We start from the raw sequence: 14,283 nt of genomic DNA, 5'->3' as shown, positions 1-14,283 counted from the left end.
CTTTAAGGCAGGAAGTGAGCTAAGGATGAAAGGATAAAAACACTGAGCTGCATGTTGATCCAACACTCTGTGCAACATAGCCAGGAGATAACATCAGCCAGTCTCCTCCCACTTTAATCTCCCCATCATCCATCAATCTCTTGGTCTGTCCTTCCACCCCTCCACCTTAGAGCCATCCACTCCTTTTCGTCAATCTGAAATCTCGTTGTTCTGATGCACATTTGGGAAAAATCTAACATGGAAGTACAGCCTGCTCTCTGGGATTGTGTAACAAGCAGGGATACAAAAAAAATAAAATAAAAATGAGGTCATTGCTCACTTGGGAGCATAAAAACTCAACTTCAGAGGAGATGTGATGTTTTATTGCTAAATGTTTGCCATAAATTGAGATTCATCAGTTACTTTTATTAACTACCACACAAATACATAAAGGCACACGAAACACACCTTCAGTGATAAGTGTATGGTCCTGATGAAGCAGGAATAGAGGGGAGGTGGTTGCAGACGAGGAGTGTGAAGCCTAGAGGGAACTAGAGCACTCTAAGTCTGTGTTGGGCCGTGTGTGGGTGTGGTTATAAATTATGCACATATATATATGTATATATACAGTCTATAAACACACATACATATAAACACATTTGTGACTAATTTGGATTTTCTCTAATGGTATTTTCCCTGTCTTGTCTCCTCAGGTTGTGAAGGCTTGTTTCTATCATCCTGTTGTTCAGTGAGGCTCTGAGCTCACGGTGAATACAGCATGCATGTGTCGAACTATCCCGCGATGCTCCCTGTCAGTCCAGGCCTGCTTCTCCTCAGCTTCCTCTTCCTCGCTGATGCTGACTGTGAGTCCTGTTACAAAGTCATTTGCTCATTTTCTTTCTCCAAAGCATGCAGACACACAGATCTGAGTATGTGTGTGCATATAGCACACATACTTGAATATCCCAAATTCATGTAGTTCTCTACTGCAGATAGTGCACATGTTGGGTTTCTGTGCCAGCCTGAGTGTGTGTTAGGCTGCAGTTCTGATTTGAGGCCAGCTGTTTTTGTTCTTCTTAGCAGTGCTTGGCACAGGCAGACAGGTCACATATGGCAAATCAGATAATTTCCCTACTGCTTGTGTGATTCTGTTAATACCATGTTTGCGTCTCATCCCTGCCATTTGGTCCTCATCCAAAGCTTTTCTCAAGAAAGTTTTTGGGCACATCAGGATGTTTGTGTGGTTTTGTGTATGACTACAAGTAATTGATTTTAAATGACTGGTGGATTTTATTCATTTTCTGTAAATTCTCAAGTGGTCTGTCTTCAAAACCGTTTAAGTTACAGTTTTCTGTTGCTTGCAATAAAAGCAATCTATTTGAAACCAGTTAAACAGTCACCGATGCATCAAAATAGTCAACAATAAAGTGAAGAAGGAGAATGTTTTGCAATAATGTGAAGGTCTACGCAATCAAGAACCCACAAAGCTGCAAAATCTGCTTGATAGTTCAGCTAAGCTGTGATACGCTGACGTGTACTAACCAAAACCACTGGTCACTAAAGCAAGAAGTGTATTTAAGTTTTAAGAAATTGAAATGTACTGTACAAGCTAAAAGCAACACAGTTACTTTAGGAATGAGAGCTGCTGATTGTGAACTGAGATTACTGATATTACTTTATCATTATTGACAACGGTTTGGAGCCCTATTTTAAAACTAATCAACTGATGTCAACTTATTATTTTACAGCTGTTCTCTATAATTCTACAAAGACAGCAATTTAACAAGAGCCAATGAAAACATGATTGTGTGCAAAGGGAGGGATAATTGAACAGCTGCACACAGCAGAGCACTATTAGAAGGTACAGATAGAAAGAACAAAATACTTCAAAATATCTTTTACTTCATATTTTCTAGACAGTGTATGTATCCTCTGTGTTTAGCATTGTTAGATACTCAATAGATATGTGCTGGTTGTTATTTAAAATAATTCTGTACGTGTAGGAGTCCCTAAGATTTTGTTGGATGGATGATTAACCATAAAAATCAGGATGTTTTGTGTCTGGAGGTAAAACTCTTGGACATGTGGGGAGGCTGAGGTGGACAGAAATAAACAAAAAGAGGGGTCACTAAAGATTGGATAGAACATAAAACAGAAAGAGTAATCGTAAAATCAGCTGATTGAACATGTACAGGATGATCTGTTTGCCCAAAAGAGAGTGCAGTGTAGCTCCAAGCTTGCAGTTGTGCGATTCTGATAACATATCATCACCACCCTGTAAAAGCACCCAAACTGACACACAAGTATAGGCTTCAGGCAGTAATTTCTGTGCTGGAATGTTTTAAAGCCTCATAGAGCCCGAGTGAAAGCACACTTTCAAGCCTGTCTTGTTTTGCTTTCAACCTCCTTCCCTCTTGTCCTACGTGGAAGTTCCAGGGTCAGACGGCAAAGGCTTGGTCATCCATCAAAACAACGATGCTCTCAGGCTTTGAGATTTAGAAGAGTACCACAAGTCCAGAAAAGGTTGTAAGGGATTCATAGTCTGTTTTTTCTAAGTATACATTATCTTCTTTCCCACCCTCTACTTCTCTGTTAGTCTTTTCTTGTTAACTTTCAGCATTCTCTCTTCCTACCATTGCACTCTGCTGAGATAGAAGGAAATGCAGAGCTTGAGAATCTGTTCTCTTTTTTTTACCCTTTTATCTCCACGTATACAGCGTTCTGCATCCCTTTTAATATCAACAGGGGATAATCAGAGATTTGAATGTCAAGAATTGAAACAAAGGCTGTCTGGACACTGATATCTTAGTTTCTCATCATAAGACCATGTTTTGAAATGGTAAACACGTTCAGAAATTGCTTTCAGTTGTCCTTATTATGTTTATTGTAAAGCTTAATGAAATGAACAAAATAAAAAGAAATGCTTGAAACTGAGAGAGAAGCTCAGGTCATCCTGTTTCCTAATTAATTTTACTAATAATTATGTGACCGACAGGCGCTCTTTGCGATGCAGCAAGGAGAAGCAGGTTTAAATAATGGACGGATGAATAACCATTTGGAGGCACACATAGATCATTGATAATTCATTTTTTAGATGGAACACCTTGCATGCACCTTGAATACTGCTCAGTGCAATAAAATAGGTGCAGGTGCATTTTAAATAGCACAGCAATAACATAAAAAAACATGACTTATTTCTGGCTGCTAAGGAGCACTTAGAGCATTGCCAATTGTTTTACCTTGATATTTAATTTATTCTGAATAATGATGAGATTAAATAAAAGAATATATAAAAGGAACATACATTGTCCTGACACAATAGAATGCTGTAAATGTCATACTCTTGAACACAATAAACATTTATAACAAATTTTGCAATATGCCAACAGATATAGCAAGATAGGAAATAATGTGACAGCAGCTGGAATTTTAATACATTCAATAAACAGGATGAATAAAAAAGATTTTGTACTTGAACTGTCACTCACATACTAGAGCCATTTAGGGGAGAATTGGTCAATTCCAGTTTCTGGCCTATTATTTGATGTATCTCTAATGACAGTTTATGCAACAACAGAAGCTGCAGTTTAAGAAATGAAAACGCATGCTTGGAACAGATATATTACACAATTCTGACCGAGGGATTTAAGCTACAGTCAGGTGAACCAGTATCCAATGTGAATGCTTGGAAAAATTGCATGACTTTACGTTATGTTCAGGCATCAACAATATTATAACAAAAAAAAGCAAAGCTCAATGCCCTGCTTGTTTTTTTTCTCTCAAATTCTCCTTCTGATTCTGCTACCTTCTCTCCCACCACCTTTTATTTTGTTTCTCAGCATGGCTATCTGCGCGTGCGTGCTTATGTCATATATCTGGGGGATTAAGAGTAATGCCCTGATCCGGTTGCAAACTAGGCCACTGCTCCATGTACGCCGTGAAATACCCGGTGCAAGAAACAGCATCTCTATCTCACTTCGTTCTGTTGAATGGGAATGAGGGGAAGACGGGCGATTGCAATAAGATGGTGGTTTTTCACTGACCCTTGTTTGCCCTGAAATCAGCTAGTCCTTCTGCACGTGCAGCTTGGATGTAACAGTAATTCCAGGTGAAATACAAGCCCCTTTGTAAGTACAGTGCAAAGAACAAAAAGAAATGATTTCCAACGGTTGACACATGGCCAGATTGCATCCCCGTGCTTCAGGAAGCACATTCTACGCTTTGAATGTAGACAAGAGTGGTTTAGGATTCAGCTTGAGGAAGGATTGTGAAACTGTTTACCTTCAGCTTGCATCGCATCATTACTGTTCTGTAAAGGCTCTGTATTGAATTTAGAGGGGGAAAAAAACAAAAATGCAGAAGCATTTTTTTTTCTGTGTTGCTGAAATAAAATGACCTTTTTATATGTGACCTATGAGGTGTGACTTGAAACATGAAACCTGTTCACTTGGTGACTGATTGACCTGTCAGATTATGGCATTTTGCCAGCTTTTGCATCAACTTCAGGTTGACTGGAATCTGATATAGCTTGGCCTCATACAGTTCTTTCCAAAATCCGTGAAGGATTGTCTTGTTGACAGATTCTCACACCTAAACTGTGGATCTCTGGAGCTCATCCAGTGTTATCATGGGGCTTTGTGTTTAGTAATCTGTGCCTGTGTGAAACCATTTATACTTGTCTTTTTTATATGTTCATGCAGGAAAGCATGTTTAATGCTTAGTTTAGATGAGATTAGACCCAGATAAGCATCTAGAGTTATGTAAGGTCTATGGTCGTCTCTTGACGCTGATGGATGGGGTAAAGTGAGGATTCAGAGACATGGGCTTAAGTATGAGGGCCTCTCGGATTAGAGGTTTCTGATCTGGGAATCCGTTAGGGGCAAGAAAAAGAATCAGGTCAGTTTCTTGGATAGATTGCATCTTCTGTATGATTGATTGATGTAGCTTAACTCGCAGATAAAAGTAAAGTCAACGTTGGAACTTCACCACAAAATATGAAAAGCAACTTGGCTTATCTCATGATACACCACCTTGATGATTTCTCTTAATGATCAAGAGTCTAGATGATTCTCGTGCTACACTGGTAATGTTCTTGTCAAGATTGTCCTTTTTTGATTGATGTATATGAGTGTAAAGACATGATTTGCTTAAATACAGAGATCTTCTGTGGTAGAAGCATCTTAGGCAACAGATTTTGTTGTTTAGATTAGCATATCACCAGCAGAGTTTTAATAAGTGTGAATATGATTTGATTTAATGTAGAACAAGCACTCATGGTAGCATAATGAATAAAAGGATGTGCTACCCAATCTTTACATTGCTGATGCCTCTACGGGCAGTGAAATAGCTCTGATTTGTTATAGATGGATGAAACACAAGCAATTGTAGAAAAAAATAGTCCAAAGGTATGCAGACATTTTTTTTATATACAATTGATGCAATTAGTTTATCCAGCTGAAAACATGGCAAATCAGTATTTAATTTGCTGTTCTGCAAAATATAGCATAATAAAAACACTCTTAATTTGATTAGTTTCAAATGGCAAATCAGAGGCAATTCCTAGATTGAAACAAGTTGCTAAATATATAATAAAAGCTGAATATGCTCCACAGCAGAGTTACTTTGTGACTGAAGACCTCATACAAAAAGGGTCTTAATGTGGTTTTACATAAGATTCAGAGCTTAGTTGCTTTTTGATTTCAAATGAGGAACATAGAAAAGTCCTTTGGAAGAAAGTGAGGACATGAAGGAAGGAAAGCCACAAAGAAAGACAGACAGAAATACTTATATACTCAAATGTTTAAATCAAATCACGGGCTTTTAAAGACTGCATAGGAACCTTCGAAGGTCCTCCGAAGGGGTATGAATGACAGCTGGTTGTTATATTGTGTAAATGCATTGAAAGTCCAAACAATCTTCATATGTTTCCACTGAAGATGACATAACTAGGCCACATCTAAAACAGTCAGATAAGTATCAGATGCCATAACTCTTTAACACACTCTACTTAAAGTATTTATCAGGTACTCTTCATGTTTTTTTAGCCATATGTGTTTCAAAGTGTGGATGCACTTCACTCTATTTCAATTAGTCTGGTAACTAAGTGTTGGTGCTGCCCAAGTTTCTTAGACTTTTCATTGAGGGTGCAATTACATATTTTATCCGCAGCTATAACATAGCTGTGCACCCATCTGTGAGAAACAGAATGTGATCACCTTAACTTAGCATTCGCTAAGCAGGGGCACTCGTCTGTGAAGAGGCCTGCATAGCGTAAGCTTAGCGCCAACGTTGCCGAGCGCTGGTATGGAACTAATGCGCTGGGACCAGCACTGAGAAAGCCTCTGTTCGTCTTCATGGGAAGCCAGCTCTGACCCAGTAAAGTTGTATACCCAATGGGTCGCCCATGTGTTTCTAATGACCTGTGCATAAAAGAAGATCCTGTTTGATTAATTCCTCCCCTTGTGTTTCTAGCAAATTAACCCTGATTAACTCTGCCTGAGGCTGCTGTGGGTGATTAAGAGCAACTCTAATTGGACATTCATAACTATAGGCAATAAAAGTGCATTTTATCTTCTGCTGTAACGTCATTGTGGTTAAAACTATAAATCCATAGATCAGCTGGAGGTTGTTCAAATAATGACAGATAAAAATTCAACCATAAGGAATTCCAAATTAAAAACGAATTTAAATAAAATCTATTTTTTTCCTCATTTGTTGGGGTTTAGCTCAGATGAATAGCTAATCTTTCAGAAACCTGAATAATGCTTTACTTTAATTAAACCTTTCATCAAATATCACCCCATTTATTTGTGCATAATTTAATTTTCTATGTTAGAATAGCCCATTTAGCCAAATGTTTTCCAATTACCACTTGTTTTCTGCAGAGGGATGATAGGCCTGTGTGCTTACTGGGCCCAGCAATCCAATTTCATTACCAGCCCAAAAGCGAGAGGCTGATCATTTGTTCTTAATGTGTCTCTTTGAAGTTAATGTGTTTTAACTTATGGTTCTGGCCAGTTGCCCACCCATTCTTCTTCAGACTAACAACTTGTGGTTTAGTCCCCTATTGGCCTCATTGCTGAGCTTATATGAAGGACCTAATTCAGTTCACTTGCTAAGCAGTGAAATTCAATCACAATATGGCAGCTTTACATTTCCTTAGGAAGGATGTAAATATACTCACTGAATGCTGTGTTCTATAGACTCAGAATATATGCAGGCCAGTTTTTCCTAATTGATTAAAACTTCCAACACATGTATATTTACTGTTTCAAAAGGTCAAATATATTAAAGCATGTTCAAAGACAAAATCAGAAATATATTAGAATATGTTATGTCAAATTTCTGGCAATAAACTAGTTTCTCTGAGCTTCTCTTATCTGCTTTAAGTTGTATCAGAAAATATTTGCAGCTCATGCTGCTGCTTTTTGTTGGATTTGATTTGTTTGGATAGGCCTGTCTGCTTCATGCTTTTGCGAATCACATCAGCCTCAGTAAGTGATTGAGCGCACATATGATAAGGCCTACAGGATAGTGATTTATAACAGACTTTATGACTTTGAGGGATCTGAAGGAATGAGTTCAGATCACTGAACACACATTTTTTCCATCACTTAATCTAACATAGTACTTTGCCCCATTTGTTCACTAATGATGTAAATATACAAATATAAAATACAAATACAATACCAGATTTATAGAACATATCTTATTATTAATTGCATAGAAAAAAAGATCACATTTCTCACCCATTCACCAAATGATACATAGGTGTTACACAATAAATCAAAGTACCACAAATGATTAGTAATTGCTTATACAATACAGGAACAAATAGAAGAAAGGGCATCTTTATCAACAAAGCAGAGATCATTTCTGAATCTTTTTCTGTTTAATTTTGTCAATACTTTCAGTTCCTTGATTTTAGTAAATAAATAAATAGATTACCGTAATAGAAAGCTGTAAATAAATATATAGTGATAAAACACAAGTAAAGTATCATAAACATGTATAGACACACTTCAACTGATTTTATAGCAGGTAAAGTTGCTCACTTCCTTACCAGACAAACTATTTGATTACATAACTAAATAAGGTACATAATAAGTGCTGAGCATAATAATGAAGTTATTCATTATTTTAAGCAGTGAAAAAGTGTAACAGTCATGTTTTCTCAGTGTTTTATAGTCATCTTATTTTCCATGTGCTTTTCTTTAATAAAAAGACATTCTAAAATGCACGTAATCTTGACACATTTGGAAACATAAATCTTTTTCCCTGAGGGTTTCTTCAAGCATCTGTTCTTACAAACTTGACTTGTCTTGAGTGTCCCTCTCGGTTAAGAAACCATCTGGCAGCAGCAGCGCGTCCTGCTAGTCCCCCTACACTGCCATTAGTTTCTTTTAATTTTGCTGTTCTTTTTTTTTAAATACCTCTTAAGTTAGCCTCTATCAGCACATAACAGTTTAGCTAGGTTTTATTGTTCTTTTGCCTTTAAAGTATGTGGGAAAAGAGGGAAGATGGTCGTTTGCCCTCTGAAAATTTTTGTTAAAAAGAGAGCTGAATGTGTAATCCTTACCATCAGATAAACAGAAAAAGCTGATAATGCTCTATTCCAAAGTTTCTCTTTGGATCTTTCCTTTAATCAACTTCAAGAAAAACACAATAGATGTTATAAAATGTAAATTGCATCTGATATGTTTGAACGTCTACAGACTAACTTAAAAATAATGAAGTATTAAAAAAAGAGTTTATTTTCTCTTCATTTCTTTTATCTTTAGCCTGTTTTCCATTGGCCCAAATGCCAGTGTATAATCCTGCCAAGCACCACAATATCAAAAAAAAAAAGTCTCTGATGATCACAAGCAAAAGACCAAACGGTTAGAACATTCTGACGCAATGACAAAAAAAAAAGAGAAAAGCAGAAGGAGAAGGGATCAATCCAACGATGAGACAGAGGATTGAGTGAAAGAGGATGGGATGGGGTGAAGAGAGAGATGTAAAGGAAGAAAAAGCGGGAGAGTTGATAAATGGAGATGAGGAGACACATTAAAGAGAAGAGGACCCAAGTTAGGGGAGCTGTGGAGAATATGGTTGAACCACTTCTCTCCACCATTGCCCCCCCACATGCACACACTTTATAAAGTCAGTCAATGTGACAGGAAGACTTATGTAACACCCCAGAGATGGAAGGAGGAGATAGGGAATGAGAAACAAGAAGAAGGGAAAGAAAAAAAAGTAGCGAGGGGAGCAGCTGCAAAGCAAGAGGAGGAAGAAGTTATTCAGAGAATTAAGAGCCAAGATAAGTGCAAGATGGAGGGAACCTTCAAGAGTGAAACGGTAGATGTACGAAGAGGCTGGATAGATAAAGAAAAACGGGCGAGATAATAAAAAAAAGCAATTGGAAGATCTAGCAAGCCTGTTAGCATGGCTCTGCTGGCTTTACACTTTTCATTTGTTTTGTGGGTGAGAGATTAGTAAGAGGATTAAGCGAGAGATTCCCCCGCTCCTCATTCTTTTTCTTTCCCCTCAGCCTTCCCATGTCTCTCTCACATATTTTCTCACTACTGCAGCACAAACCCACTCACACTGTAATGGCATGCATGAGTTGGTGTGAGGATGGAGTAGCAAAGTGCACACAATATGGCCTCGAACGAAACAACACAAACCAGTTTCTGTTAATCTGCAAACTACTATTTTATAATGCACAATCAGTTAGAAAAAGTGGCACAGAGAGTTAAAATATAAAAAAATAATGGTTACCTTGGCAATTTCCCAGAGCATAGGTGAAAAGTGCATGAATTATGTTAATCAAAGCAGAATATAGTATATATACTGTATATATATATTTGTAATACTTAATTCAGTTCGATTCTGTTTATTTGTATAGCAAATATCCTCTTGATGCACTTTGCAAAAAAATATTTCAATTTAATCACACATGTATTCCAATTCTATCAAACCGTTCAATTTATTATTCAATGTAGTTTAAAAAGTTTATATCTCAGGAAACTTGCATAGAGCATCAGCAAGCAATGTGAGTGAAGAAATATGGTCTTAATGGGAAAAAGTAGAAATCACAAAAAATTACAACATAAAAAATATCATTTTTCTGTAATGTAATTTTTCGACATTTCGATGTGGATTGATTGTAGTTCAACCTGTGGGAGTATTTTTTTGTTTGTCATTTCTCCCTATAATAAATGCATTTTTCTGTATCATCCTTTTTTTTTGCTTATTTTTTCTTCTCAGGAATTTTGAGTTGTTAATTTATTTGAATGTCAAATCATTTGCCTCTTGCAGTTACTCTGTTGAATCCAGGTGCTGATTTTATTTTAATTTGTTTTCTGTGAATGGTCATAAAGATGCATGTGAGATTGTATTTGGCTGTGAAGCACTTAAGTTTAACAGTTAATTGGTTGCTTTTCTCTTATTGTTTGGCGTCACATCTGGTTCCCCTTCTGTGTCTCGTTCTTTCCTGCCCATTTTCCTCTCTCGTTCCTCATCTGTTCTTCTCCATCGCTCTTTGCTTTTCTCTTAATTTCTCCTCACTATTTCCCTTTTCCCCCCCTCTCCGAACAGCTTAGCTTTTCTCCCATTCCCTCCACCCTCCTTTTAAACAGCAAAAAGCAATTTCTCTCCCTTTGTCAGGGCGCTTGGCGGTAAGCCCTTAAGTAGGGATTTTCTGGTTTGGCTGGAATGCCATTAGGCAAGCTGGTGGTGACGCGCCGTGAATGACGGGCCGAATCTTTTTGATGTTGTGATGTCACAATCCAGCGGAGGCTGGGGTTATGATATTGTTGGCGTACCCGGAACGTGGGGCTTTAGTGGTCATGTTAGAAGTAAGTCTTCATAAATCCTTTATGGCACAGAAATATTAAGCTTCTTTGGTGATACAGGGACAGAGGGAAAACATGATGGGAGCATGCACACACATACGGGGAATAAGAGACACACATTGACAACAAAGCCACCCACATGCATGTCTAAACTGGGAAAATCACTATAGGTCTACTCCAAGTAGTGTAACACACAGACAGAAAATGAAATGGATTGCTCAGAAGTTTTTAAGCATTTAGCTTTAAAATCACTACATACAGTGTGATATTATTTTATATAGTGTTATAATTAGTGTGATATCATTACATTATATTAATTTAAGACATAGATCTAAATGCTTGAAGAGACATAATTGAACAAAAAATGTTACTTTATTGACTCTTATAAAAGTAGAAATAATGAAAATTGTGGTTTTATATATAACCACATACTGTATTTCTTGTTGAAACTGGCAAGGGCCAGCATAAGACTGACACTGCTATTTTACATTAGTTGGACATTATTATGGTATTCACTCAATTAATGAAACAAAAATATAGGATGATCAAGTTTGGAACTGCACAGCACTTTCAATGGCAGTTGCTATTGCAGTATATGTGTGTGCAATATTGCAGTTTCCAAGGTCTGCATTGACGCAATAATTGAACTGGCTCCCTGCATTCATACTCTGCATGCCAATAATTTGGTGAATTGCATGGTATATGATTCCCCTTGATTTCAGTACCTTGAATAGATTGTACTGAATGGGATCTGGGAAGAGTAAGAGAAAAGTGGAAAAAGTAGTATTAGTTGCAATACAATGTAGGAAACTGGTCTGTAATACTACCTAAACAAATCTGTCTTTTATAGCTGCAGCTAAAAAGAACCTATGAGCTCCATAATCAGGCAACAAAAAAGACTTTTAAAGGAATTTTAGCAGTAGTGAAACAGTGATGAAACTTAGGACCGAAGCTAGGTGAAACATTTACTCGCACATTAGCAGTCTTAATGTGATGTTGACTTTTGAAAATTATCTTTCCCTCACAGCTCCACCCAGATTCACGCGAACCCCACAGAACCAAACAGGAGTGCAGGGGGGAGTGGCTTCCTTCGTGTGCCAGGCTGCGGGGGATCCGCAGCCCAAGATTGTCTGGAATAAGAAAGGCAAAAAAGTCACCAACCAGAGATTTGAGGTATGATGCTGTGATGTTAAATGCCTGACTGCTCCTCTGACATCTTATATTGCTGTAAATAAAAAAGTGAGTACAGGTTAGCATCTCGTAACAGAGCTCAAAACAGCAGTTTATTGATTGGATTGTTGTTTACAGGAGACTTTATTGGGGTTGAGTTGACCATATCCGGGCTGTAGCTTCATAATTAATGGATTAATGGATGGGCATCGGAGACGCATTCATCTCCTCCTCATCTCAGAATGAATGAGCTTCTTCTATTATACCAGCTCATCATCTGTGAAGATTCACAATTTTTTTTGTTCCTTCATGTGATATTAAACTTTGAAAACCCAATAACTCATTTTAATGACATGATCCAGAATTTTCTATAAAACAATCAAACTTACTTTAGATTTAGTTTGCCACCTATATAACATATCATGTTCAGTTTTTTTATTATAATTATTTGTTTTGCTATCCTGTAGTAAATCAATAGATGAGAAACAAGCCCAAGCACACACATATGTCTCAAGTCACATTACATAAGGCAATCATTAAAATTTGGTATGAAATTCCTCCTTCAAAAGAATTTATTGTTGTGCCCTACTACTGTAATAAAACATCTAAGTCATACAGGGCATGACATTGAGTAACAATAAAACACATGAAAAAAGTTAATTAAAAAAAAGATGAGCACGAAGTGGAAAGACCAGAATTCATTATTTAAATTGTTCGGTTATCATTTTGAGAAAGGTCATTTTAAAATCCATATCGTCTAGGAAATGCATTGAGATAATTTTCAAATATCAACACTTCCTGTATAAAGGCTGCATTAAACACCACTTTCTTTCATAATTGGTACCATGGGGGGGGATGCATAGTAAGCCCAGACCGACCAGTTAGCCTCCATACCTGTCCCAGTTTGCAGCAGACAAGACAAAATACACAAACTCTCAGTAGTCAGAAGTTGTCATTTTAAGCTGATTGAGATCAGAGTGCATGCAAGATAAACTGTTTACTCGTTTAAAAATTGCAACAAAATAAACCTTAAAGTGAATGAATTCATACAGAAATATAAATATTAATTTTTTTACCCATTCATTTAATTTAATTGCCATTTTCAGTTGTCAAACGCAAAAGTCGAACCCCTTGCAGCTCAAAAGCAATTTTAACTATTCAGAAACCATCCATCCATCCATCTTCTTCCGCTTATCCGAGGTCGGGTCGCGGGGGTAGCAGCTTCAGAAGGGAGGCCCAGACTTCCCTCTCCCCGGCCACTTCTTCCAGCTCTTCCGGGGGAATCCCGAGGCGTTCCCAGGCCAGCCGAGAGACATAGTCTCTCCAGCGTGTCCTGGGTCTTCCCCGGGGCCTCCTCCCGGTGGGACGTGCCCGGAACACCTCACCAGGGAGGCGTCCAGGAGGCATCCTGACCAGATGCCCAAGCCACCTCAACTGGCTCCTCTCGATGTGAAGGAGCAGCGGCTCTACTCTGAGTCCCTCCCGGATGACTGAGCTTCTCACCCTATCTCTAAGGGAGAGCCCAGCCACCCTACGGAGAAAACCCATTTCGGCCGCTTGTATCCGCGATCTCGTTCTTTCGGTCATGACCCAAAGCTCATGACCATAGATGAGGGTGGGAACGTAGATCGACCGGTAAATCGAGAGCTTCGCTTTTTGGCTCAGCTCTCTCTTCACCACGACGGACCGGTACAGCGCCCGCTTGACAGCAGACGCTGCGCCAATCCGCCTGTCGATCTCCCGCTCCCTTCTTCCCCCATTCGTGAACAAGATCCCGAGATACTTAAACTCCTCCACTTGGGGCAGGACACCCCCCCTGACCCGGAGAAGGCACTCTACCCTTTTCCGGCTCAAGACCATGGCCTCGGATTTGGAGGCACTGATCCCCATCCCGGCCGCTTCACACTCGGCTGCGAACCGCTCCAGCGAGAGCTGCAGATCACGATCTGATGAAGCCAAAAGGACCACATCGTCTGCGAAAAGCAGAGATGAGATCCTAAGGCCACCAAATCGGATCCCCTCAACACCTTGGCTGCGCCTAGAAATTCTGTCCATAAAAGTGATGAACAGAATCGGTGACAAAGGGCAGCCCTGGCGGAGTCCAACTCTCACCGGAAACGAGCCCGACTTACTGCCGGCAATGCGGACCAGACTCTGACACCGGTCATACAGGGACCTGACAGCCCGTATCAAAGGGCCCGGTACCCCATACTCCCGGAGAACCCCCCACAGGGCTCCCCGAGGGACACGGTCGAACGCCTTCTCCAAGTCCACAAAACACATGTAGACTGGTTGG

At 38.9% G+C, this 14,283-nt stretch overlaps 1 protein-coding gene across 21 annotated transcripts in view; it reads left to right on the top strand.

The window, feature by feature from the left end:
• The window catches only part of ptprdb (protein tyrosine phosphatase receptor type Db), a 253,880-nt gene that overhangs the window by 174,227 nt on the left and 65,370 nt on the right, over positions 1-14,283 (top strand). For all 21 annotated transcript variants that reach the window (XM_028016147.1, XM_028016167.1, XM_028016162.1 and 18 more), the window contains 2 exons: positions 693-842; positions 11,845-11,990. In XM_028016147.1, coding sequence (XP_027871948.1) covers positions 758-842; positions 11,845-11,990 — 231 coding nt within the window. In that variant the 5' untranslated portion in view covers positions 693-757. The remainder of the gene's footprint in view (positions 1-692; positions 843-11,844; positions 11,991-14,283) is intronic.

Source organism: Xiphophorus couchianus, chromosome 5 (genome assembly GCF_001444195.1).
Source record: "Xiphophorus couchianus chromosome 5, X_couchianus-1.0, whole genome shotgun sequence".
NCBI classification, from domain to species: Eukaryota; Metazoa; Chordata; class Actinopteri; order Cyprinodontiformes; family Poeciliidae; genus Xiphophorus; species Xiphophorus couchianus.
The sequence above is the reverse complement of the archived record's forward strand: the minus strand, read 5'-3'. Positions and strand labels throughout refer to the sequence as shown.